A 27483-nucleotide genomic window follows, 5' to 3' on the forward strand; every position below is an offset into this window, starting at 1 on the left:
CTGATTGATAAACTTGCTCCTTCTCATTCTTGCTTACAGGGTAACTGGGCCAGGCTTGAGGCTTTCTGCAAGACAGCAGTCAGAATGCAGGATTCAGTGGTGAGCTTGATTCCCTCTTCTTAACTGACAGACATTTGTTTTAGATCTGTCTTTGGGTTTTGGGCAGAATGAAGGTACTGGATGATTTGAAAGAGTCAAATATTCCCAAGGTAATAGATAATATAACGGGAGAAAAAAAAGAAACACTGCGAAAGGCTTTTATTTTATAAGCACCACTGCAAAAAATGAGGAATCACTTCAAAACATATCAAATAGAAAATAATAATTTATTTTAACTTCATTTTACTTAGTGTTTGTAACTAATCATGATTTCATGAGCTTGCTTGTAAAACTCTGTCCCTCCAAATCTACAAAGCAAAGGTTTACTACAATGAGCACTTAAAATTCCACAAACCACCTCCATCCACAACTTTCCTGTACATGCAAATTCTTCCATCGGGCTGCAATATTTGCAAACATGCTTTAAACTTCCATAAAGCTGCATGATATTTTGCTTTCTGGTAAAACCTTTACGCTCTTGGGAACTTTCACCAGGAAAAAAAAAAAAATGTTTGTTTAAATGTGTATCCCAAACTCTAAACACTGCTGGTTTGGTTATGTGTATTAAATCCTAAACCACACAGTTTGGGAGTTTTGAGTTGAAGCCTTGACCTAAATTATATATTAATGGTCACTCATATGAAACACATTTAACAAAGTAACATTATAAAATAGGGTTCTGTTAAAAATACACACTGGCGGTTGTATTTGTGTTTTCGGCAGGAAAAAGAAAAGCGTGTTTAGCTTTTTTTATATGAATATAGTTTAAACAAATTATTCTGTGAAAGTATGCTTAATAAAAGATCTTTTTGAAATTTAAACACTTTATGTAAAAGGTAGCAAGTAAAAAAGTACAATTGCTATTTGAAAAAAGCTCTGCTTGTGACCATTGCCTTCCAAGACAGTTAAGGGTGGTTTTTCTCCGCTTAAAATAGAGCTATCGACACCCAGAGTGAGTTGCAGCGTTGGCCTGTCGTGACTATAAACAGGATGACCGTATTTATCTTATATACAAAAACTTGCCGCATTGAACGAGGCAGGAATTTCTACCCCAACGGTAGCGTTCTCTCGTATGTACACCACGCGGGAGGGGACAATTATACAGTCGTCACGGACAAGAAGGAATTGTACACTCTCGTGCCATCCGGGGACTTTGTGCCGTGGGTTAGGAGTTCTTGGATTGTCATCCAATTGTCAAAGATCTTTTTGTTCCTCTTCTTCATCATCTTTTTGTGGCTCAGTTCGAGGATGTTCATCTCCTTCCTGTCGTCGGCCGCCTGCTGCTCCTTCAGGCAGTCGAGCCGGCTCTGCATCATGAACTCGCGCCGGCGCCGCTGCTCCTTGGCCTTCACCACGTGCTGCTTGCGCTCCTCCTTGCTCCAGTAGCGGCCCAGCTTCAGCTCGCTCACGGCGTCGTCGTCGGTGGTCATGCCGCTGCGCTCCTCGCGGATCTTGAGCGCGCGCTCCCGCAGCAGGCGGTCGCGCACCGGCCGCTTGGTGATGTAGCGCGTGCCGTCGCTGCGGACCTTGACCTTCCACTCCATGCGGGCCTCGGCGGCGCCGGCCGAGTGCAGGTCCTTGCACATGCTCACCAGGCTCATCTGGCTCTGCGCGTACTCCACGGCCGACTTCTGCTGGATCAGCTGCATGTAGCTCTGGTAGTGCTGCGCGTGCGCCGGGATGTGCGCGTGTTTGTAGGGCGAGTGCGGGAAAGGTGGCAGGTAGGAGCCGCCCAGCTTGGGGCTCGGGCCGGGGCTGCCGCCGTCGTCGCTGGGCCTCCGCTCCCTGCTCTCCGGGGCCTGGCTGGGCTCCAGCTCTCGGGGCGGCGGCGGGCTGTAGCTGGCGCCGCCCGCCTCCGGATCTTCCGTGATGGAGAGCAGGTTCCTGGGGCACGGCCCGTAGGCCTCCGCGCTCCCCGCGGCCCCCTCGCCGCCCGCGCAGCCGCCGCCCTCCGCCACTCTCCTCAAGGAGTTGTCGGGGGACATTTCCAAGGTGAGCGGGGTGCTGCGGCAGCTCTCGCCCGTGTTGTAGGCGCTCGAGCTGTCCTTGTCGGATTTCTCGGGGAGCTCGGTGATGTCCGACAGCTCGTGGCGGCGCACGTCCACGCTGGTGTTGTAGTTGCGGAAGCCGCTGTGGTGCAGCATCCACGACTCACGGTACTGCTCGCGGAGCTGCTGCATCTTGTGCGCCCGCACGATGCTCAGGCACTCCAGCTCGATGCTGCGCAGCTCCTCGTTCAGCAGCTCCAGCTCCTTGTCCACGCTCTCGGGGTCGCTCTTGCTGGCGTCCAGGGGGCTGCTGGCGTAGTACAGGCTGTAGGGGCTGCTGCTCTTGGCCTGGCACTTGAGCTCGAGGAGCTCCCGGAAGCGCTCACACTCGTCCACCGGGATGCCCAGGTAGTCGGCGTCGGCGCAGTCGGCCGACAGGAAGGACTCGTTGCTGAAGGGCAGGTCGCCGCTGCCCAGGGTGTCCTGGCTACACGTGAGCTTCCTCTGCCCGGCCAGCGGGGTGGACGAGGCGGTGGCGTCGTCGCCGTTGTTCTCCTGCTCCGAGCTCTCGTCGTTGCGCGTGCTCTCGTCGGTGCGTCCCACGCCGCTGTCCTTCTCGTGCTGGTTGGACAGGATGGTGGCTGTATCGGTGGTCCCCCCGTCTTCTTCGTGCTTCTTCTGGAACAAGAACAAACGTCCACGGTGAGGGAGGTGCGGACTGCAGTGGCCATGTGCCCTGCAGGCCAAGGGCTGCCTGTGGGGGCAGGCTCTGTGTCTCTAAGGCTGAGAGCCGCAGATGCTCTCTGTACCTGGCCATCAGGCAGACCCACCCAGGCTAAACACCTGCCCTGTTCCTCCTCCTCAGTTCTCCCACCTGTAAGACGAGGGTATTAGTTACCTTAGCTCAGTGAATGATCCTAGCCATGCTGGCACCCAGTGCATGGGGAGCAGGAGGCACAGAGGGCCTTACCACTCAGCAGTGCGTTTTCAGGACCCTGACCACGGAGGTGGCACAGAAGGGGGCTAGAGCTCTAAGAAGCTCAGGCGACACCGACGGAATTGCTCTCATTTTGAAAACATGACTTCATGCTTCCTAATGTGTGTTAAAGCTGGCCCAGGTGTTTTGCAAGCAGATAGCTCGTCAGCTGGACCTCAGCATGACTACTGTGCTTTTGGAGCCCAGCACCACTCCCTGAGTGGAGGAGGATATGGGCTTGAGCTGTGCTGGTGCGCAGGGGGAAGGCACAGGGGGGTGGGGGGGGTGGGGGGGTGTCACCTGCTGCAGCACGCCCGCGGTGAACTGCATGGCCTGATGGTGCTGCTCCTCCAGCATGTCCATGTGCAGCTGGTCCAGGAAGTCGTTGCGGTCATCGTCCATCCAGCCCTCGTCCAGCTGCACAGAGAGAGCAGCCCACACAGGCCTCAGACAGGATTCCTTTTGCTTTCATTTACTTTTTAAAAGAAAGGGCATTAACTTGGGGGAAAAGACTCCTTAGGCTCTCTCTGGGAGGCCTGAAAATGCAGTGTGCCCGTGGTTTGGCCTCCTTCATGGTCAAGAGCTCTTCCGCCCTAGGAAAGTCCCTGCTGGCCATGGCTGTCTTTTCTCCAGGGGAGGCTCCTGCATCCACGGGGGCTACTTTCAGGGAAGCAGGCCACTCGGGAGGGGTCCCAGACAGCTAGCCCTGCCCCTGCCCCTGCTGGCTGGCTCACACACGGGTTTAGCAGGCCCTGAAGACAAATGATTTGCAGTGCTGGAAGCGTTCCTTTCAACGTGGTTCTGCTAACTACCTGTCTGGGGCAAAACCCCTCACTTTGATCACGCCCAAGTCTTCCTAGAACTGACTGACTACTCAGGGGTCAGATGTGGCCTGCTGCCCGTGGACTGTCTGTGGCCACTTCTGTGCTACTGTAGCAGAGTCTAGCGATGACACCAGAGGCTATAATGCCCCCAAAGCCAGACACTGAGAAAAGGTTTTCTGAGCAATGGTGCTTTCATGTTTTAAAATAAAAGTTGTATTTTATGTTTAAGAGGTACATGGTGATGATTGAATATACATCAACATAGGTAATTCCTAGAGTCAAGCTCATTAACATAGCATTTCCTCACAGAGGAAAATTTGTGTGTATGTGTGATGAGATCACCTGAGATTTACTCTCTCATCAAAGTTTTAGCAGCAATGCACTATTATTAGCCACAGCTACTGCGCTGTACCTTCCCTCCACTCTGCAGCTGGAGATGAGGTCCACACTGACCCTGGCTGGAACACCTGTCAGGCTTTGGGAATGCTAACATCTAGATGGTTATGACCTTGGCTCTCCCTTGTTTTCTTCTTCATGACCATTCCTACGCTAATGAGCCTGCTGGGCCTACAGTGTGATGTCAGGCTGGAGGTCAGTGCCCTCCTTAAATGGTTAAAACATAAAATAGATTTTAGGTCATATCAAGTGAGATGACTTTTTCAGGGCATACAAAGTGCCTTCATATTCAGACCCAATACTTGGGCAGTAGTCTACAGTGCCGTGGACTTGGGCTTTTGGTTGTAGCAACACAGACCCACCTTCTCATGCAGGAAGCAGACCCACCTGGAGTTCAGGCCTTGCAATCAGCAAGGAAAAGTTCTTATTTTCTTCACTGGTTAGGAGAGCCACAGCCTCTTCACGGTTCTGTACCTCTATCCCATTAATCTTAAAAAAAAAAAAAAAAAAAAAAAAAAAAAAAAAAAAAAGGGTGAGGAGGCAATGGAGGAGTGGACAATAGTATAATGAGATCATAACAAAATCATTCTATACTGTTCCAGGCCTCCGTGTGTCATGCCGTCACAGCTGGAGCAGAGAACTTCCATGGAGCTTGCAACGAATGCTCATTTTCCGAAGGAAAGGCCTTGCTCAGACTGGTCTATCAGTCAGCCATGACAGGTGTACAAGGCAACTAATGTGGAAACTATGTGAACATAAGTGGCTGAGACTCCAGAAGGCAGACTGAGAAAAATCACCATGTTGTGAAGAGGGAACATCTGAGCAATTTAATCAGACATAATACTCAGGCAGGAACATAAAGGGAATATACTAAAGCATTATTATAGGCATTTTCAGATAATAGGGGAGAAAAAGCAGCAGCAGGTCTCATGTGACCATTTTGGAAGTTGAGGGCAAACAAGGAAATGGCATTATACGTGGTGGTCTGTGTGCCCAGTTTGACACGTGAACTTCGTGAGGTTGGACAAAAAGTCTAGCAGGACGGACTCTCACAAATTGCTCCAGGGCACAGAGGAATGGTCTCAAGAGCCCGGAGGGGACCCTTCCATCCAATACAGGACAGTGAACCAAGAGGCAACAGAGGGGGTGACCCTACTGGTTGGGGTGAATGAACCCAGTGACCCGTGGAGGTAGGCAGGGCCATGTCTGGAACCCAGGACTTCCGTGCTCCGTAGTAAAAGCTAAAGGAAAAGGACAGCATCCTCAAGTGGCAGGACTGCTGAAGAGTCAGAGCATTTAGGAAAGAAGGGATGGGTTACTTCACCAGCAAATGGTCGCTAAGCAGCTGAGGTTGGGGTTGAAATCTGGGGAAATGCAGACGAAGCAGTGGAAAAGGGAAGATAAATGACTCACAGTGCAGTAAGTCATGGCAGATACGAACACAGTGGAACACAAATGGGAAGACAGGAATGAGGGGAGGTAGAAGCTAAGCCCTGTGGGACACAGTGGACCAAACGATCTCCATTTCTGGGAGATTAAAGAAGACTGTAGCTGGAACAAGCAGTCTCATTTGGACTCCAAAGAGCAACAGGGCTTCAGGTAAAGAAGCTATCCTCAGAAGCCCTTCTCAATGTCAAGTCATGAAATTTAAAAGGCTTCTCCATCAATTTTACTAAATTTGCCAAAGATGTTCCTATTTTAAGGACAAGACCAAACTTGATATTCATGGTCCAGAATAACTCCTCAGAGAAATAAAAAATGAGAATTATTCTGGTTCCCAAGATGCAGACTGTTGGCCTGACTTGGGCCCTGGCGGTGCTGCGCTGGGCCCTGCAGAGAGAATGGAAGGCAATGAGGTGCGTCTTCCGTACAGTGCTGGGGCAGCTCTGTCCAGTTGTCCTAGGCCTGGCCACTCCCTGGTGCGCGTCACTTTGCAGGGTCTTTGCTTCGCTCATTAATTTAACTTCTGGCCTCCCTGTACATCTGACTTGGTGATCCTTGTTCTTTAACGTCTTCTGCATTTTCAGCCCTAAAGCCATTATCATCAACCATAAAATGTGCTTGTCAGGGACAGGCAGGGGATGAGGCCTCTGGTAGAAGGCTGACCTACCTGGATAATGCGGTCTCCTTCTCGGATGCGCCCATCCTTGGCCGCAATGCTGTTAGGGTCGATCTGAAACACACATGGACAGGTCAGCATGGAGTGGATACTGAAGACATATATGAGAATAAACAGCAGCACTTCTCAGAGGCTGTCTGACATGCAGTCCTGCTTATCCATGTTTTTGTTTTGCACAGAAATAAACAAGACTTGGTGTCATGCAAGGAGAGGCAAACATGGATTGATCCGTTTCCAAGCCCTTTCCTAGGCAGGCACTTGGATCCCTGCATGGCCTCCCTGTGACAGGGTGGTGTGTGCAGATCCTGCTGACCTAAGGGCTGGAGAGGCACAGCTCACGTTCATCGCAGGAAAACCAAAGTGTGATGTAGAACAAGGTAAACCGGACCCCACGCCTATGCTGAGGAGCGACCATACCTTGATTATTTTCCTAAATGTTTCCATTTTGGAAAGTAACGTTAAAAATGAAATATAATTGAGACAAGTGGGAAGAAATATGGGAAAAATCCCCCCAAATTCAGGAATGGTGGACCATCTTAAGCTTGGTGAATAAAATACACCCAAAGGGAGAACTATTAAGCCTAGTAAACACATCCCTTGGCTCATCCCACGGAGAGGGGTTTCATGTCCTGACAAAACTGAGTGTCTGTGCTCATGTGGATGGGAGGCTTGGGTTAAGTATCTATGTTGTAATCACACCGCACTGTCTTCTCTAAGAAGATCACAATAGGGGCGCCTGGGTGGCTCGGTGGGTTAAAGCCTCTGCCTTCGGCTCAGGTGATAATCCCAGGGTCCTGGGATCGAGCCCCGCATTGGGCTCTCTGCTCAGCAGAGAGCCTGCTTCCCCCTCTCTCTCTGCCTGTCTCTCCGCCTACTTGTGGTCTCTGTCAAATACATACATAAAATCTTAAAAAAAAAAGATCACAATAGCTTTCATCTCTGTCCTTTGTAGACATATTTAACTTACATGAATGCAGCGATATACACAGTCAACGAAAAGGAAAAAATAAAGAAATACTTTAAAAAGCGTAAATGATTCCATCCACCATCCCATTCAATGGACATGAGAAGGGAAATGTGAATTTGCCATCCCCTCAGGGTTGAACACACAAAACCATGTAAAAGGCTCCATTTTATGGCCGATTTGCAGGCTTCTCAAGTGTAATTTCGCCTTATGTGCTGACTGACATTTGAACTTAACCCTCATGTAAAGATGTAACTTCATGGACTGTGTGATCAAGGGGAGAAAGACATTTGGGTCTTTCCAAAGACTTGTCAATGAGCCAGAGTGAAGGCTGGTTAACATGTAACAGGAAAAAACCCAATAAAGCAAAACCTAAACACCTCCTCTGGTCTTGGGATGATACTTCTAAATGCTCAGCCTTCATACCTCACTTATGTAAATCCCAAGGTCATCTTCATCATCTGTCCGGTAGCACACGGTGAGGCCCAGCTTGTCTTGGCTGTTCATTCTGTAGAGATCCACTTCCTAGACAAAGAAAAGGCCACTGCAGTGAGTCTCCAGCAGGCAGGGAGAGCTGAGAGGGGTCAAATGCTTTAGAAATACTTTGTTTCAATGATGAACTGGGTTTCTTTGTATTTGACTGTATAGAGTGGTTAACTTACTAAACAAAAAGTGATTATGGACACAGGATCAATGCCCACGGCATATCTGACCTTTCAGTCAATATAAAGTCATTTTGAAAATAGTTATTTTATTGATCCCCCAAAAGAAAAATAACCTATATTTCACTCAGTGTCAAGACTTCTAGGGTTGGGCTTTTAAAAAGCCTTCTTTCAACGTCTGCCACAAACGAGACTATTTCCATACGCCAAACCATCCAGCCATTTCAGTACAAATGTTTCCAATGTGTTCAGTTAGATTATTTCACGTTGCGTTCCCTTAATATTCACAGTAATAGAACTTGCAAACAGATTACACATAAATTGATCCAAGAAAGGAGGGTAACGTGATAGTGTGCAATTAATGCTTTCCACAACAGCTGTGATATTTACAGTCGAGAAATTAGTTTCAGCCGCTATTACTGCAAATTAAATAAGATAAAAGCAAAGTGAGCCCAAATGCGAGACACATGAGCACAGGGAACGCCACTGTATTTGCCAATTAGTCTGTGTGGCAGAATGAAGTCAGAACTCTGAAAATTGCTGGAGACTTGGGAGGAAGTTCTGGGTTTTCTGAAAGTATCAACCAGCCAAGTTGTTCTCTCTGCCACACTGTCAACTGCCCCTGCGAGATTCTGCAGCACTAAGCTGAGGCCTGTCTGAAGGGCTGCCTGAGAAGGTCTCCAGCAGGTCTCTTGGTCTGATTTTTACGTTGCCTGCTCACCAACTGGGAGGGGGGAGGTGCTGAGAAAATGGGCCTCTGAAACCACAGTCTCTGGGGACCACTTTCTCTCTCCACAGTATTCTTGATGGGTGGTTAGGATGCAGTTGTCCTTGTGGGGAAGCTCCAGGCAGATACTTTCTGAACCCTTCCCTGTGAAAGGCAAAGTCCCAACACCATGGACACTTTCAAGGTGGAGGAACAGCAGGTGCAAATGTCCTGGGCCAAATGCCAAAGCCCAATGTGCAAAAGAGGAGAGAGGTGGGCTGAGCACGGCCAGGCATGAGGCCAGACCAGGTCAGGAGGACCCCCTCCACAGGCCAGCATAAGCCCAGATCTTACTTTGCCATTGGGGGAACCCATGAAAAAGATTTAAGTGAGGGCTGCCCTGATGGGACAGACTCCTTTTGGCAGTCTTTTTGGCAGATGTATGGAGAGTAATGGGATGGTGAAGGGTTGGGGCTGTGAAGACAGGAAGACCCGGGTTCAGATCCCAAAGCTATCATTTCTGGTACCTCTATCATGGGCCTGTGGCTGTATCTAAGCCTATCTCCTCACTAGGCAATGCCATTCTGCTGCCTCAGGCTGGGGGAAGACTCAGTGAGGTAAGGCACGTGGACAGCTTCAGCACAGTGCTCGGCCCAGAGTTAACGGGGAACGGTAGTAAAATAATTACTGCAGGTATGTTTACCTGCCTCAAGTCCCAGCACTTGTGTGTAACAGAGGGGTTATATCTCACGTGCCCCTTCCCCAGTAAAGTAACTTTGTTTTCTGAACATTGATATGTTAATTAATTCACTGACTCCCTAATTATAGCTTTAGCAATATGGCAAATTTTCATTAAATGAAATCCCATTAATTCCTGATACTTCAGTTGGATGGAAAGATCTTTCCTCCTGTTTTGAGAACGGGACTGAGCAGCACAGTAAGGGAGGAAGCGGGAGTTTGAAGGTCACATGTAACTACAAGGGCCGATCCTTTCCAAAGAGTTTGGAGTAACCCATTTGCATACGTCACATAATATTATGAGTCACACATCCTCCTCTTACATTTCAAACACAAGCCCACATCTCTGTCTCAGGTTACATTTCCTTTGGGTCTGGGTAGAAGGAAAGACTTTCTCCGTTTTGGCCCTTCTCACAGTTAGTGTGAGTCAGTGGAATTTCATGATGGTTTGTTTGGGTCCAACCGCACAACTAGAGCCAAATGCTGCCACCGAGCCCTGTGCTATCATGGCAGACGCCAGATGGTTCGGGAACGGGTCCACAGGCAACCAAAGCAGAGAGAGGGAGAGAACAGGAAAGGCTGGAGGAAGGAAAATGAGAAAGACAATAAATGCTGTGATCGTCCTTTTAACAGAAGTACAAATGGTGATATGAGTTACAGCTTTTTTCTGAGCAACTGGCCACCAAGGTGAGTTTCTCAGCATAAAGGATTTCAAAGTTCCACTGGACTTTATTCTAGAACCCAGAGTGAGCTCCCAAGTGTGGTTTTAAGGAATAAGTGCAGAAACTGAGGGAAGGGTTTAGAAATTACTAGAGCATTTGGATATTGTCATAATACCCAAGAACAAGAGAAAGCAAGCTTGGCTTCCTGACGGAAGTGTGTGTTGGTTCAGGTGCTCCTGGCTCAAGTGGCAAAGTTTACATAGGACGAGCTATATAGCGTGCCACATGGTAGAACCACGTTATCAGTGGCACACTGAAACTGGTTGGTGGTTCTGATTTTTCAGTATAGACCGTCTGAGAAGCACAGCTCTCCAATACACATCTAGAAGTGAGGGCTCCATCTGAAAACCTAGGAAAGTGAAAAGTCTGGAAATCGCTGTTTTGGAAAAGAGCAGCATAATGTACTAGGATTATTCAAGACAGAAAAAGGAAGGCTCTTAAGGAATGGGATAGCTGAAGGTCTGCTACATAAAAAAGGATTGCATTCATTTGGCTTGGTTTCCAAAATGTAGACAGTCTGCTGTCTCAAGGTTGGGTAAATGGTTTAAAAAAAACAAAAAAAAACACCCGAGCTTGAACAGCATTTCTACTCTATTTTTTGGTCAGGATTTTGACTGACAGATAGTTGGAGAACTATGAAGCTATAAATGTGGACATCGGTTCTTGCTGCTATTGGTGGGAGACTTTTTTTTCCCCCTGTACTTTACTCTTCTGAATCTGCCAGTTCCTTTCAACAAATCTTTTATAACCAGGGAGGAAACTTTCTTAGAACAAGATGTCAGGCTGGAAAGGAATACATCCTAAAGTGTTGCTTTAAAATAGTTTCACCTAAATTTCTGATACCTGAATCATGGATAATCCCTTATGCTGTCCTTGAACACAATTATATATGCTGCTATTAACCTCATAAGTGATTAGCAAATCAATAATAGATTTCCAATACACTGCTGGAAATGACACGCAGTACATGTTGGTCAACATTTCCACATTTGTACATGGGAGACGAGAGATTTTCCTTACCAGATCTATTCCCAGTTAGCAATACTCTGAGAGTGCAGGGCTCCCTACCTGCAGCACGGAGATTTAGCCAACACGGCATTCAGCCTTTAAATCCCATTGCAAATCCTCCCAGGACAGACTGTCATGGTTACAGTCACATTCTCACTTTGGTCAGATTTGAGTTAAATACTGCAAAAGCTGAATTCCATCCTTGACATGGATGAGAAGCTGGCTCTGGCATCAAACGCACGTGCATGCATGTGTACACACACACACACACACACACACCATGAGAGGGCAGAGCACAGGAGGAGCCCACTCTTACGCTTGCCCTGAGTATGTTAAAAGCTTTCTTTTCCACCCACAATTCCAGCTGGCTGTGAAGCAAACGTTAGGACGTGACTTTTAGAACAGATTCAAGAATGGGACTGTAATTCTAGTTTAGGGAGTAGTCCTCTGGAAATAACTTTTTATCTTAGAAGTGGTCTGGTTTTAAAAATGATGAGTGGTACAGGATAGACTTATGCTGGGATTACATTTCTAAGTGGTGGGGAAAGGAAAGGAAAGGTTTACTCCAGGTATGTTCTTGACATTGATATAAAGGGTGGCTTGGCCTAGAAAGTCTCCTTGTGTTTCCTGGATCTTCTGAGGAATACTAAACACTGGAAAAGTTTCACTTAGAAGGCATATGGTACAACTCAGCTCTGGTCACTCAATTTCCAAGGGATGGTTCAACACTGGAGAAAGAGCCTACATGCTCATAGTTAGGCAAAGAGTGAACCATTAAAGGTTTTCAGAAGCTCTTGGAAAACAATACTGTAAAAACTGCTACTATCCTAGCTGTCTGTAAATCTGAGTTTTACCTTGGTTGCTCATCAAGATTATATTAAGGCAATAGTTGAATCATGAGTTTTGAAGTAAAGAAAAGCCTAAAATAGTGTGCACAGTAGGTGCCTCAGAACTGAATGAAGGAGCTTGCAATTCCAAGGCAGAAAAAAGAAAAAAAAAAATCCACATGAACAACCATCCTGGCTGGGCCATGAGCAAGCCAGGCGGCCTTGGAAAAGTCACTTCACTTCTCTGAAACGTCTCCGCTATTCTACAGTTTCCCAACCAGATATGGTATATTTGGGGGCCTGAGCAGACAATTCTCCAAACTCACTGGCTGGCTTGTAAATTCTCAACATTGCATTCTGCCTCGAAGCTAAAGGCAGAGTCTTACCCAACTGAGCACATCACTGAAAGCTTAGAGGTTATCAATACATATCTGTCTGTGATGATGGAGATAAGATTTCAAAGAAGACCATTAATCAAACTGGTATGAATAATGTATTAGCATTATCTGGATTACAGCTCCCCCACCACTGGTGTCCTGTTGCTTTACTGGTCTAGATGGACTCTTGGATAAAAATGAACTGCTAAGCCTGACATTTCAGATGAAATTGAAACGATAGCCCAATTAAGAGAATTAATGGGGCCATTCCACCTGGGTGATTCAAGCTTTCTGTTTCAACGTCAGCCACTTTAATCAGAGGGGATCCCAAAGACTAATTTCAGTGGCTTATCCCACACCAGGAAGACGGGTCACTGCGGCATACCTCTACCTTATCGGTTCAGAACTGCTGTGCTAACATCTTTAAATCATCTCCATTGTCTATGGGTCTATGTGTGGGGCGGGTTACATGCAACACAGAGCTGTCTCTAGAGAGGCTGCACTTCCCTTCGAGAACCTTCACTGGAGATAAGGTAATGAGGCATTTATTCCTCCACTCTACAAATGTTTATGGGGCATCTGCCATGTGCAGAGTATCCTAGGCATGAGGAGTGGAGCCATGAATGAGCTGGACAAGAGCCCAGCTCTCATGGAACTTCTGTTCTAGGTGGGGAAGCCAGTCAGTAAGTAGGAAATGGCACTGTTGGGGTAGGGATGTCCTAGACAGAGTGGCTGGAAAACTTCTCTAGAGGTGACCTGTGGACAAAAGATGGAGCCGGGTGGGGCCACGGTAGGATCTGGGCAAGTGCTCTGTGGGCTGAGAGCAGAGCAGGCAGAAGGTCCTGGTGTGCAGACGGTAGCACAAAGAACGGGCAAGTGCAGACTGTACTGGGACTAGGTGAGGAGGCCGACTCCATGAGGGCAGGGCTGACCAGGGAAGGCTTCCTGGAGGAGTTCTTGAGCTGCGCCTTAAAGGCTGAAGACAAATGGATAGATTGGCTGGGGTGTCCTGCATCGTCTCCAGCATAATCCCAATTCCCTGGTGATCTACTTCGGTTACTTGATGAAACCAGGTTTGGAGGTCATTTTAGTCTCCCTGTTGAAGCTGTAGCTTTTCTTCTCTTTTCTCACCCCAAAATGACATCATCAGAACACAACATAGGTGAGGGTAGTTTCACAGCTTGGAGGGGGGGGGGGCTACCGATAAACCGACTGGGAAATTAACATGCTAGATTAAGGAAAAAGCCTTCTTCAAACATCTATTTTCCTTCTTAATTGCCTTCAGGAAGATCTAGAGCAGGTGTTCAGTACCTGAAAATTTATGGGTAATTATGTGGCTGCTCAACCCTTGGGCATACTTGGGTATAATCCTTTTAGCTTTACACAGTTTCACAATAACAGGGATTTGACACTTACCTAAATACGATCATTTTGTGTGCTTTAAAAGACAGAACATCTGTTTTTCTCTGTGCATTCGCTTCTATAATATCCCAACACACTCATATATTTTTCTCCTATATAATATCCACAGAACAAGTTATTTTTCAAAAGGTATGGATGTTGATCTCGTCCAACTCGGACGACGAGTGGTGCGTTGAGACTGACCTCCTAATTCAAAACACACTGCTCTTTTTGTAATCTAACCCCAGAGTCAGGGGCGGGGGACGGAAGAGGATGGAACGTAGCCGAGACAGAGTGTGGACTGCTCCATGAAACCTGGTGAGAAGCATGGACGACAGGTACGTGCCAATCTCCCTAAAAACTCAGTCTGCTTCAGCAAACTCTGTTTTTGGCACTGAGGTTCACTTGAGCCTCTGGGAGCTGACCAGACTACCGTCCAAGGACGTGCCTCTGCCACGGGGCAAAGTATTGGAGGTACACTGTTCTCTACGGGAGAGTGCCTCCCGGGAAGGGGCCACACTGAGCTTCCGGAAGACTCCACGCCCTCACCACAGGACTCAGGATGGGCCTCTTATCCCAAACCGCCAGGTTCACTTTGTGAGGTGTGCTTACTTAACAAAAATAACCTGGTGACAAAAGTCCAGAAGTGAAAGCAACCTTCCCACCTGGCATGCACCCATGACCATATTTTAGCTTTCTTAGATAGCGAGCTCCTGTCTAATAATCCTAAGGGCTTAGGAACTGTGAGGGACATGAGCTCCTTAAAGACAAGTAAGGTGATGACTTCCTGATTTTGCATTTCCAGCTCCAGTATATTCTGTGTAACAGATGATCAATGAAAACGGGCAAGTGGAAATGAAAATAATCATGGATGTAAAGTCTCATGGTCTAATCAAAGGTCTAATGTAAAAGTCATCAAAGGTCTAATGTAAAACACTCAGCAAAAAAGAAAAGAAAAGGAAACTGGGGTTTTAGGGAAAATTGCAGAGACCTTTTCGGAACAGGCACTTTTTACTATCAAATTTTACTTTGTTTGCATTGCAAAAAAAAAATTAAATAAAACACTCAACTGATTTTCCAAATACTTGGGTTGTTTGTCTCTGGTTTTTACTCATGAAAAGAAAGAAATCTATACAGAATGGAATGCACAACCAAAGCCTTGCTGCTTTGCCGCCCCCCCCCCCCCAAGCAAATGGAAACTTGGGACTTTTTTACCTCTAGGTGGGGCCCCTCCAACTTGAGTGTGCACTGAGGCACCGGGGGATCTTGTTAAAAATGCAGATTCTGACTCAGCAGGTCTGAGGGCCAAGACTCTGCATTTCCTGCCATCTCCCAGGGGATGCTGTGCTGGTCCTGGCACCATACTTGGAGAAGCAAGATTCTAGGGAACTGTTTTAGAGTGGCTTCTACCAAAAGCAAGGCTGTTCATGCTGAGAAGGCTACCACCTTTAGGAAGATGGACTCCACCGTCTGGGCAAGTCTGCACACTTCTTTAACACTAGCTGATCTCCTGAGTAAGAGAGGTGCGCTGGGGCGAACCGGCCCCAGGCCCCCAAGGCCTCACTGGGCACCATCAATGATGCACACCAGGATTTGGTAACACTATCTGGGGTCCACTGTATATACTGTGTAGAACCTTTTGTTTATGGCAGTTGATGCTGATTTTCTGACTGAGGCAGTCATAGTGCATTGCCTTTAAAATAAATTCACCTTAGTTACAATGAGTTGAGTTGGGTTAAAGCAGAACAGAAAGCAAACAGTGATCTTGTGGTATTCAGATACAAGAAAAAAAAATGTAGGGCAGAATGGGTCAAATGGGGCAGAAACTGTGGGAATTCTGTGACCTTCCAGAAAGCATCTACAAGCTCTTTTAGACATAAGCATTTTTCCAGGAAGAAACCCTAGGTTCCGTCAGGTTCTCTGAGGCGTTAGACACTAAAATAGATCACTAGTATGGAGTCGAGCTTAACAGTGTCCATGACTTACCAAGTCTATACCATATAGCCAATCTTTGAACAACATGGGTTTTAACCATGTGGGTCCACTTACATGTGGATTGTTTTTGATAAATACAATATAATACTGAAAATGTAATTTTTCTTATTTTCTTTTCTCTGGCTTACCTGACTATATAAGGATACAGTGTGTGTTAACTGACTGTCTATGTCATTGGTAAGGCTTCTGGTCAACGGTAGGCTACTAGTTAAATTTTTGGACAGTCTGAAGTTAGACGTGGATTTCTGACTGCATGGGGGGGTCAGCCCTCCTAACCCCTGTGTTGTTCAGAGGTCAGTCAGACTCTGAAAATCTAGCTCCTGAGATATTTTATAGCTTTTTAAAGACTTCGACTTTATCACAGTTACATTGATCATCAAAATGTAGTGTTGTCCTATAACTATTATTAAATAACCTTCTTCTTGTAAAGCCCTATTCCAGAAAACTCTAGACCCAGGAAATGCTAAGAGATAGTTGGCCAAAGAGAAGTTGTTCGATCAAAAAAAAAAAAAAATTGCTGGGGTAATTTTGTCTGTTGTATCTGTTCCCCTTCATAGGACATTTACCATGCCCTTGAACATATCCATGACTGAGAAGTCCTCTGGAACCCAAATCTGTTCACTGTGGTTCACTCGACATTTCTCAAACACAGCTGATGTGGAACCTCATGTGCACACACTGTGTGTTAGTTAACATGTTAAGAACTAGTGTCCTGGGGGAGGCACTGGCTGCTCCATGAACTAGCCCTGAAGTCGGGGAGATAAGAAATCGTAAATAGGCAGAATCGCTGGTTTTCGGAAAGGCACAAGGCTACATTTCACACAGCATCAATTAGTGGGCGGCCAATACAAAAGTCTACAGTGGACAGTGTGCAGGAACGGCCACAATCTTGAGTCACAATGACCACCGTTCCACAGTGACCATAGGCATTTAGCAGAAAATTCAAATTTTCCAAACAGTGAGTCCATCATGGCTTTCATGCAAAGTACACCGATCCGTCTGTGTCAGGCTGTAGGGAGCAGCCAACTAATCCCTGTCCTCTCTTCTGGCACAAAACCCCTCGGTAACTGTAAAGGAGAGCTCCAGGATCACGATCACCTTCCACTCGCCCCCCGCCTCCGTCACTGCCCCCCAACCTACTCCACTCACAGCAACCCGTCAGCCTCACACGTGTTGGTGGGATGGCCCGGACGGCACAGCGGGCAGCCACGGTTGAGTAAAATGTTACTGGATTTTTCCTGGCTGGCCTTCCAATGGAGCCTCAGGGCCTATCCTTGACATCAAGAATCTTTCCAAAAGGGCCCCAATTATCCTAGTCTGTCAAGTCAGTTCTGAAAAAACTCTCTTATATTTTTCAAAAACACAGTGGGATACAGGAACCAATGTTTGCCCAAAAGTATAAACACATCTTGAAAGGTGACTTTGCTCTATTTTCCATCTCTCTGATTAAAAGACAAATGAGAGCTGGAACCCTGTAAACGGAGGTCCACTAGAGGAGGTGGGCCGGGGACTGTGTGAAACGTGACGGGGACACGGAGTGCACTTTTCAGAGGGGCCCTGAGTAACCCACAGACTGCTGAGTCACACTGTTGGACACCTGAAACTAATGCAACACCGTATCTTAGTTATACCTGAATAAGAATAAATTTAAAAGTGCTTAGAGGCCCGTGTGACCTCAGACATCATCTAGAATCATATCCAAGTCAGATATGGCCTCAACTTAAGCAGAGTTTTGGATTACCGAATTTTTTTCAAGCTCAATGTTAGAAACCATCGGGTAAGGCCTTTTGTGTTGGTGTGGGCAAGCACCCACTCTAATTATCCACCTATTCTTGCCTTTGAGTCAAAGTGGCCATGACTTCAAGCGGAGAAAAGGTCGGGAGCCCCCTGCAGTTACAAGAACGGGTGGAATTTAGAGCCTGATGAGAGGAGAGAACCTGAGTTCACAGATCCACAGAAGGACTCGCTACCCTATCTGTCAAGAGATTTTAATTTAAAGAAAACCCCTACATTTCTGCTTTGGGGTCAGACTGTTACGTTCTCTTTTAAAAGGGGAACAGAAGGGGAAAAAAGAGGCAGGGAAGAAAAGCCGAATTATGCCTTTAAAGGGCATGACTCAAAGTGGTTCTTCTGAAAGAAATCCACCCATAGTGGCTCTTTCGTTAGCATCCATGAACTACATGTGTGCTCACAGAGACCTTGTTAGTCTCAGCAACGACTCCTAAATCGAGACAAGGACGTCCTTACCTCCAACTCCAGCTCCTCCCTGTCCATTTCCTGATGGATGCCGCCCATGTAGTCACTGGGGTCACAGTACTCGTGGGCCGAGGGATGCCTGAGAACAGAAGAGACACCTTTATGGCCTGCTTGTGGCTGAAAGTTGCTGCTTTCATTCTCCCCCAACCTTGCGGGCCTGCTGTCATGCCGCCTCTATTCTCAGGGCCAGGGCGCTGTCTTGCCCAAGTCCCCCTGTTCCGACCATGCTTCCCAGCAGCACAGGACCTCCCCTGTTAAACACTTCCATCCTCCTCAGAGAAGATGCAGGGGACAGCGGGATTGCCTCTATTGCTCCCAGTGACCATCCTCTCGCCGACTTGTCCCATGAGTCAACAGGCCTCCTGTCTCACTCAGTGTCTAGGCAGCGGACACACTCCTCTCTCCTGCTTATTGCTTCACTGTTAGATTTTGTCTTTGGGGAGAAAAGGCTGGACTTCAGGCAACACTGATATGTGCTGGCCGCTGAGTCCAGTCCAAAGGGCTGGGACAAAAACTATGAGGCTGTCATCTAGGACAGTGTCTTTCCAAACTTCTGTGATTGTCCCATGACAAGGTAGGTTTGACATGAAACCTGAGTACGCACATACGTGTACATAATGAATGAACAAATGCACCTACATGCACATGTGAAAAGCACCTGTATTGGAGGTGACATGCATACACACCACTGCTCAGAGGACGGAAGCTTGAGTCTCTCTAGGACAACATATGTGAAAACCTGTTTCCAGAAGCCACAGCCTCTTTGGGACCTCCAGGAGCCGAGGCAGTGGGGATGGTACAGGCTCAGTGAGCAGCTCTGAGAGGGGCCAGACATGGTGGGAAGGATTCAGCCTGACGGTTGCCTGGGGGCTTAGAGCATCTTGTCCTCAAAGGTCAACACAGCCATCAATGGGCTTTGGTCTTCCCTCCCGGGCACTTAGTTTTGAAATACCAGATCAGACACGAATGGCCAAACAAGGGCTGGCTTTCAGTTCTCTGGACCTATCCGGTAAATATCCTGCCAGCACTTAAGGGGCTTGTAGTACTGAGGACACTGCCGGAAGGCCTGGGCTTTCAAGCATCACGTTAACGCTTCCCTTTCTGTCCCGATGCGCACTCTTGCCCTGCTCTGTCTGACCTTCGGGCCAGAACCGGGAGAGGCCTGACCTCTGGACTCCACTGACATTTCTCAAGTTGCCCCTGGGGGGTAAGTCATGTCATGTTAACTAGACTGAAGAGGAAATTAAGGGTTTGGCTTCTAAAGGGCCCATCACGGTGACAGTTCAACATCTGAGAGGCAGGAGTGGCTACATAGCCCTCATCAATACCGAGAGGCAGTTTTGCTCTATGAAGTCAAAGGACTGGCTGAATGATTGTGTTCATCGAATCAGGCAATTCTTTCCCAGGAGCAATGAGGGGGCCACAGAAGAGTCATGTGGCTAAGCGCTGGGCATTGAGGTTAGACAGACCTGCCTTTCAGGCACTGCCAACTTCAGCTGAGGAGAAGGGGTGCCTGTGCACTTCCCCACCACACGGGAGGGGCTGTCGTCTGTGCACACTCCTGTGCATGCTGAGCACGGATGCCAGAGAGGGGAACCCCTCATCCCCCGTCCCCACTGTCAGCTGCAGCTGAAATTACTCTGTCAGGCCTGGGGAATTAGCCCTGAGCTCCTGTGACAGTCAGCGGGAACACCATGGGATGAAAGGCAAGCCTCTGTCCGGAATCTGGAGGAACCACAGGGAATGTGGACTCATTCCAGCTACTGAGTTACTATCTGAAACCCAACATGTAGCACCCAGACGTTCGCCCTGGGAGGGATTAGATGCCCTTGGAATGGATAAGGAAGATGTGGTCCATATACACTATGCAGTATTATGCCTCCATCAGAAAGGACAAATACCCAACTTTTGTAGCAACATGGACGGGACTGGAAGAGATTATGCTGAGTGAAATAAGTCAAGCAGGGAAAGTCAATTATCATATGGTTTCACTTATTTGTGGAGCATAACAAATAGCATGGAGGACAAGGGGAGATGGAGAGGAGAAGGGAGTTGGGGGAAATTGGAAGGGGAGGTGAACCATGAGAGACTATGGACTCTGAAAAAACAATCTGAGGGGTTTGAAGGGGCGGGGGGTAGGAGGTTGGGGGAACCAGGTGGTGGGTATTGGAGAGGGCACGGTTTGCATGGAACACTGGGTGTGGTGCAAAAATAATGAATACTGTTACGCTGAAAAAATAAAAAATTAAAAACAAACAAACAAACAAAGGGTTGGAATTTTCAATCCCCCTCCACCCCAAACTCTGGGTAAGGGAGAGGGGCTCGAGATTGAGTTCAAGCTCCACGGCCAGTGATTTAATCAGTCATGGCTAAGTAATGCCTCCATAAGAACAACCCAAGAGGAAGGGATTGGTGAACGTGGAGATTCAGGGCCAGTAGTGTGTATGGAGAGAGCACAGAAGGTCCACACCCTGTCCCTAAACCCTGCCCTACGAAACCCCTCCATCTGGTTATTCCTGAGTTACATCCTTTTACAATAAACCAGTAAACTAGGTACTAAAAAAAGAAAAAAAAAAGATGCCCTTGGAAATAAAGCATCACGTCAATGATCAGAAGCAGGAGCAAGACAGGGAGACCCAGGAGTGACTCTCCCATCACCTAGAGAGACTCAGGTGGGGAAGTGGACATCCTGTCCTCACACAGGCAAAATCACACACTATGAGCTCTACGATAAAGCAGATATCTTCTCAGAAGTGGTCTCTCTCAGAAAATTTCTCGCTCTTCATTTTTTCCCTAGATGTTTCATCTCACTAACTCAATGAACGATTCTACTCCCTCCTGAGTGCTTACCATATGTCATGCTGAGAACTTCCCACACATTACTTCCTCTAGTCCAACTCCCACACACTGGGTGCTATCACCACTTTTCTTATATTAAAATGGGGATAAAGTAAATTGTCCCAGCTGCCTAGCTAGTTATCAGTTCAAACATCAGTTTCATCTGATTTGAAGGCTCCGAGCTCCTCTCTCTCTCTCTCTCTCTCTTTCTCTGGCAGGAAGTAAGGTAAGAGGAGAGTCATGTGTAAAGTAATTCATTCAGGATGTTGGATCGCAGCTGTTACTTAATCGGTAAATGTGGTATTTATATGAGGCACGTGTGGGCTTATTAACAAGGATCCAGGTTTGAAACGAGACCCAAGAAAGCAGAACGCACACCCTTCAGGGCTCTCTTTACACTCCCGACTCACTTTGTTGTCTGTTTAAGAGAACCATCAGCATTCCCTCTAGTTAGAACACAAAACCTTCACATTGCCATTTGCGGTGATTAAATTTTAGTCTGAAATAACTTTTACGACATTTGTAAGTAATTTCGTTTTTAGAATATAATTTGAATAACTCCGCTCCAGGGCTATAATAAAGTAATTAATATGTCAGGGCGGTTTTGAGCAGGACTCAATTGATTGCCTCTATAAACAATAAAGTTAAACATGAGCAACTTGGAGGAAAATTGTAAGACCCGCTCATGTTTTCCACCCCATGGAAGGGAAGAAAACAATGTCACTGCACTTCTTTACCGAGCTTAACGGACTAGTGCCACAGGACCATGTGACTTACTCCTCTGGCAGGAGATAAGGATCCAGCACAGGTGGCGTGGGAGAGGACATCTTGGTGAGCGCCATGATGTGCTCGAAGGTGATGTCCGTCTGGGTTCCCGTGTCTATCAGCTGCGACTCTGACGGAGGCGTGAACATTTTGGTCCGAGGCGTTCTCCTCAACACCTGTACCACAATGGGCTCCTTGGCGGTCTTGAAAGCTTCCACAGCCTGGTCATGGGTCGCTCTGGATAAGTCTTTACCGTTGACCTGCGGAAAAACATATTTAGGGCGAGAGAGGATTATAGTCAAGCAGAAGCTGGAAAGACTGCGCCCGCAGGGAAGCAAGCTAAAATGAAGAACCTGATGGTGTCAGAGAATTCCAACTCTCCCTGTTTTAGGTTTCTTTCCTAAGGAATGCCTGGTAAGATGGGAGTGAGTTTCGAGGGATACAGATCTGGCATCAAATGATAAACCTCACAGTGGGGAAGTCTTGGCTTCCTCCCGGAATGTCTTTCACACAGTATCATCACCTGCTAATCTTGCCTGTGAGAGAAAAGAGCAGCCTCCGGGCTCAGAGCCTTTATCAGCCAATAATAGCTAACTAGAAATTAATTACATTGTTATGCTTTAATGGGGTTTATTATGTTAGGTGACATTAGCTTTGCTTTTATGGAAGTGATGTGAAGTTTCCTTTTTAAATAAATTGCTTTGCTTTTTTTTTCTTTTTTTCAAAGTCAATCTAATATATTAAGTAAATGATAATCCGGGCGATAGATGGACATGGCAGGTGTCAACCTGGTGCACGGACAGCTGGCATTCTGGCCGACGTGGGGAACCAACACTAGCTTCATACGGTCCTGTTTCCCACTGTGTACAGCCTGAGCCACCACCGCATCCCCCGTGCCTTTACTTACAGCGTGTCCACAGTCCACCGCAGGACTGACCCCAAGCTACCACTTAACACTTCCCTCAACACAGTCCGGGAAGCCGGCAGAGCCAACGTTATGCTCATCTCCCTCCCCTAACAGCTGCCGATTCACCACATGCGCCCACACAGCTCGTTAGCGGTGGGTCACAACTTTGTACCATTGGCAAGAATCCTAGATGCAGCATCCAATCCGCTAATTCAACGTGGCTATCTTTAGCACAGCTTACACAAGAGGAAACAGAAGCCAGAACCTTACTTCTAGAAAAGGAAGTCATTCCAAGCAACCTCTTAGTCCAACTCATGAATTTACTTTGTCCTCCTCCCGTCCCCCACAGAGAAGGACTAGGATGTTATGTTCCGGGAGTTTGGTAACGTCTAGCGACTACACTGCAGAAACGGCCCCCAGCTCATAGTTCAGTATTATTCCCCAGGCGGTCGGTTTGCTTGATACAAAGTGATCGTACAGAAACCATACTCTGTGGGCTGTACCTCTGCAAAACTTCCTGAGCTTCTCAAGTCTCCGGAGAGCAACACTCACAAGCTCGTGTCACTTCACATAGGGGTTCCTGAGCATGAATCTCTTAGACTGATGCTCCCCTGTTTCAGTAGGCATATTTTTAGTATTTATTTACAAATGTCAAAATGAACACTGAACCTTTCCTGTCCGGCATACGCTTCCTCCCCTTAACCCCGCAGTATCTTGTATTTCAAAGCACAATAACAATTAGGTCCCAACTCTGAGGCAGAGAGCATGTCAGTTTCTCTTTGTCCGAGCAAAACACAAGTATTGATCAGGCAGCCGTTTTTCTATTTTTGCTAAGCCCCTCCGCTCCGGCCCTGCAGGGACAAGAACTCTCAGGACCGCGGATCTTGTAAACAACTGCTGGGTTGAAGAATAGATGTGAGACTCCTTCCTTGTAATGAAGCCCAAGTGCATCACGCCGGCGGAGATTATTAATGATCTGGAGTCGATCTACTTAAGTAATTTACTTGCAACACGAGGGACTTGGGTAGAACAAGAACTCTGGGCTAGGAAATGACTCGAGTGTGCCAGGAAGTAGGAGAACAGCTGAAAACACTGAATTCTTCCATCCTCTGCCCAAGAGGCCTGGGGACACCAGGGTTGAACCTCACAACTTCTTCCCCCTTCTCCTTCGAGAAGAGGACAAACAGACACAAAGGAATTCTTTCTAGTTTCCAAACCAGCAGACTACCTTGGCCCCCTCCTTGCTCAGAGCCCAGAGTGCCGGGGACCTGGGTTGGGAGGGAAGGGGAGGGGGCGTGGTTGAACAGCGACTTGGAGATCTGTGAGATTCATGCTGCGGCAGAACTCTCTGAGCCCTATTTTCCATTACTGCCTGATGCCAAGGGTCAAATACTACAGGAATGTGCAGTGTGAGAGTCAGACCGTCTCTGGGTTAAATTAACGCCACAGATAGCACGCGTAGGAGATGTGGGCGTGGCCACTGCCAGCTAGCCCAGCTGTCTCCTGCCCTCGGTAGTCACCAGGGATGGCTTGTACCAGAGGCAGTATTACTCCCAACCATCACGTGAAGACTTTTTTTTTCCCCTAAGTTTTTATGTATTTGAGAAAGAGAAAGAGTGCGCATGGGCAGAGGAAGGTGCTGAGGGCGAAGCAGACGCTCTCCTGAGCAGGGAGCCCCGCTCGACTCAGGGCTCCACCCCAGCACCTGGAGATTATGACATGAGCAGAAGACAGATGATTGACTGGGTCACCCGGGCGCCCTCAGAAATGAAGACTTTTTTGAAAGCATCCTGCAAGTTCTTGTAACCTGTGGTTTCTCTATTCATACATAAATACCAGGGCTTTTGCCAAAAGGGAGTGAACATGAGATTTTCTTTCAGGATCCTTCTAGTTGCATCTAAAGAAGAACCCATCCTAGGAGTCAACTTTTTACATGTACAATCAGGTCTTCTAGACGCAACACCAGACAGTGGTAGCTACCTGGTCGACAGACAGATCTCCTTGCCTCACCTTCCTCTCAGCTCAGGAAGATGCAATTTTTTTTTCCTTCTATCAGATCAGAGAGCTTTCCCTCCCGGGGAGCCTGCGGTGTGGGTTTGATTAACTTTGGCTTATTACGGTGCTCTTGTTCCCTTACTGATGGATTTAGGCATAGGCATGCAACACACTTCTGGCTGGGAGGAGACCATGAGGAATCTGCTAGGGAGCTTTTGAAGTTTTGTTTGTTTTTAAAACAGGTAGGGATGGCCCCCTGCTGCCTCTGGGCAAATCATCTGCATGTGGTGTCTGGACCCCTGGGAATATGTTGGGATCATGTTGAGAACCAGTTTCTGGGGCCAAATTAACAACATACTGAGGGATTCGGAACAGAAAAACTAAGCAGCTGGGGTCTCAGATGGTTGCACTCAGCAAACGAACTAACCAAGCTTAGAACCTCCGAACCCCAAATTTCTTCTCATATTTATTACTGAATTCCTCATACATCGACCATTTTAACTTCAATCTTCACTGCTTGCAGCCCAAAACATCCCAGTAGGTATGACTATCACAGAGATGTACTGTAAAATTAGGCAGGAATGTTACTACCTATTACTTACGTAGATTTTATAAATCAATGCTACAAGACGGAGCAGATATTTAAATGGTACCTAGAAAAAGAAACGCAATGGACCCACCTGAATCAGTCTAAGCTAAGAGGATTCATGGGGGCAAAGAGCCGCCCTGTGTCTCTATGCACAGAATTCCAAAACACAAGAAGGCTTTTCTGAATCCGTCCCGTTGTTGGTATTATTCGAAGGTGTTGATGCAACGACACCCATCGCATCTCTATTACCTGGAGTGAAGAAAGAGGGCAGCAAACCCAAGGAGGGCCTGGGATGTTGGGGTGACCATGAAATGGCCTCTGGTCCCACTCCAGGAGGTCACCGCCATGCTGGGTTCCCCAGAAAGGCATTTCTGACACCTGTGCCCATGAGAACAACTTCAGAAGCCCCGTGTCATGCGTGTATGTGAATCAAACACAGTTCTGTTGAAACCTGGGCACAATCTAGGTGAGCTCCTCCTTCTTTAAGTTACAGCTCAGGGATGGAAAGCACAGGTCTATAAGGGTGAAAGAAGAGCAGGGCTGGAATCCTGCCTGTGGGCTTTGAACAGCTTGACTATTCCGAGTCTCACTTACCTCGTCCACAAAATAATGTAATTACAGTGTTGTGCTATTAAGGTTATTATGAAGTTTAACAAGATAATCTACTTAGAGTGACTAACATGCAAATAATAAGAAATTTACTAAGATACCAGGGCTAATGGAGATCCTATACCAGAACAGTCACATTTTCCCAGGAGAAAATAATCTATAAATCAAAGAAGCAAAATGCAGCCTAATTAGGTAGTCTTAAGAAACATATGTGTACCCAGGAGCTCCCTGCCCATATCCTGTTCCTGGACTACCAACATGCACGTTAATACTGTAGAGTCCTCAAGCTGGGATTCTCCAGCGAGGGTTTGAGGGGGTGGTAAGAGATAAATTTTGCAAGACTTGACCCACACAAGCTTCTTGACAGGGTATTTTAGGGATCATTACATTCTCTTAAAGGACAAGAAGACAATGTGGGAGTTTACCATCCTAGACGATCCATTTTTGCAGCCAAATTTGTTTTGAATTACCTTGTGCACATAACACTTATTACACTGTCATCTTGGAATCACATCCCTGAGAGCCTTCGCGAGGGGTTGACGCCGGTGCGCTGTCAGCCACCCGAGAATGACAGCTTTTATTCCCGGGATTAGCATTACAGCTACATTACACGGCGCGGCCGTGATGATGGCTGCAATTACAGAGGGAGTGCGCCGCAGTGCTCATCCGGTGACGTTTGGCCTGGGCACGTTAAATATCATTAACTCGCCCAATTGAGCAGATTGCTTTTAAAACAGTTTATGCAGCTCTAAAACCAAGTAAATGGAATGTTTTGGAACCAGAAATGCTGATTGCAAACTTTATCTTTATTATAAATTAAAGGCTTAAGTTATTCACCTAAGGCTCCGGCCGGTCCCTCGGGACTTAGGTGCAATTATGGTGAAAATCCAATCAGTCTGTCTCATGGCAAACATCGCGGCCACAAACATGACATGACACTAAGGAACCCTCGAGAGGTCCTTTAGCGTAAGGTCTCTTGAGACAAGACAATTATGCCGTGGGCATGGAATGATCCCTGAGTGGCCCGGCTAACGTGCTTGCTGCTCTCTGTATGAGGCACCTTGACGGTCTTTTCCACAGCCCTGAGAGGTGATGCAAGACTGGGGTGGGGTGGGGCGGATTTTCTACTTGGGGGCAGATCTCACGGACAGTGGGCTTTGAACCCCTCGGTCCATCTTGTAGTCATTCGATCCCCGAGAAAGTATTTGCTGGGGTTATTTAGACAGGATGCTACTCAGGAGCATTAAAAATGAGGCCCCAGCATGTGTGAGCCACTCAAGAATCGGCCAGAAGGAATGTGTCGTGGACGGCATTTTTCCAAGACACCTGGTAAAGGATGGGACCTGCTGAGGTGGCCGATTTGCTCTCAAAGACTACACATGCTGGCACACAAACTGGGCCCATAGCCCAGAGAGAAGCCAGACCACTGCTGTGTACCTAGAAATGCCATCAGTGCAAGTCCTGTCCTGCACCTTTAGTGTCGCCTTCCAAAAGACGCTCCCAGAAAGCTTGAAGGGTGCCCTCCGACCCAATGGTGAGCAGTTCAGGATACCTGAATATGTAATATTTGGAAAAGACATACCATGCTGTCTCTAAGTTAGAAAATATGTATCTATTTTTAGGAAGACATCTGGTTTCTGAGGTTCGAGGTACCGCAGTCACCTCTCTTTCCACCGTGTGTGCCAGCCACCCCAGTGGAAAGCGCTAATGCAATTTTAAATC

The 27483-nt window shown here is 47.3% G+C and overlaps 1 protein-coding gene across 1 annotated transcript in view; it reads right to left on the bottom strand.

The window, feature by feature from the left end:
• Nucleotides 1-307: 307 nt before the first annotated feature.
• PDZRN3 (PDZ domain containing ring finger 3) overlaps nt 308-27483 on the bottom strand; it is a 238637-nt gene continuing 211461 nt past the window's right edge. The window contains exons 4-10 of the mRNA XM_059390165.1: nt 21674-21921; nt 18050-18137; nt 7793-7891; nt 6394-6456; nt 4671-4772; nt 3364-3480; nt 308-2765 (exon numbers count right to left, since the gene is read on the bottom strand). Coding sequence (XP_059246148.1) covers nt 1197-2765; nt 3364-3480; nt 4671-4772; nt 6394-6456; nt 7793-7891; nt 18050-18137; nt 21674-21921 — 2286 coding nt within the window. The 3' untranslated portion in view covers nt 308-1196. The remainder of the gene's footprint in view (nt 2766-3363; nt 3481-4670; nt 4773-6393; nt 6457-7792; nt 7892-18049; nt 18138-21673; nt 21922-27483) is intronic.

The sequence above is a fragment of the Mustela nigripes genome, chromosome 2 (assembly GCF_022355385.1).
Source record: "Mustela nigripes isolate SB6536 chromosome 2, MUSNIG.SB6536, whole genome shotgun sequence".
Taxonomy (NCBI): Eukaryota; Metazoa; Chordata; class Mammalia; order Carnivora; family Mustelidae; genus Mustela; species Mustela nigripes.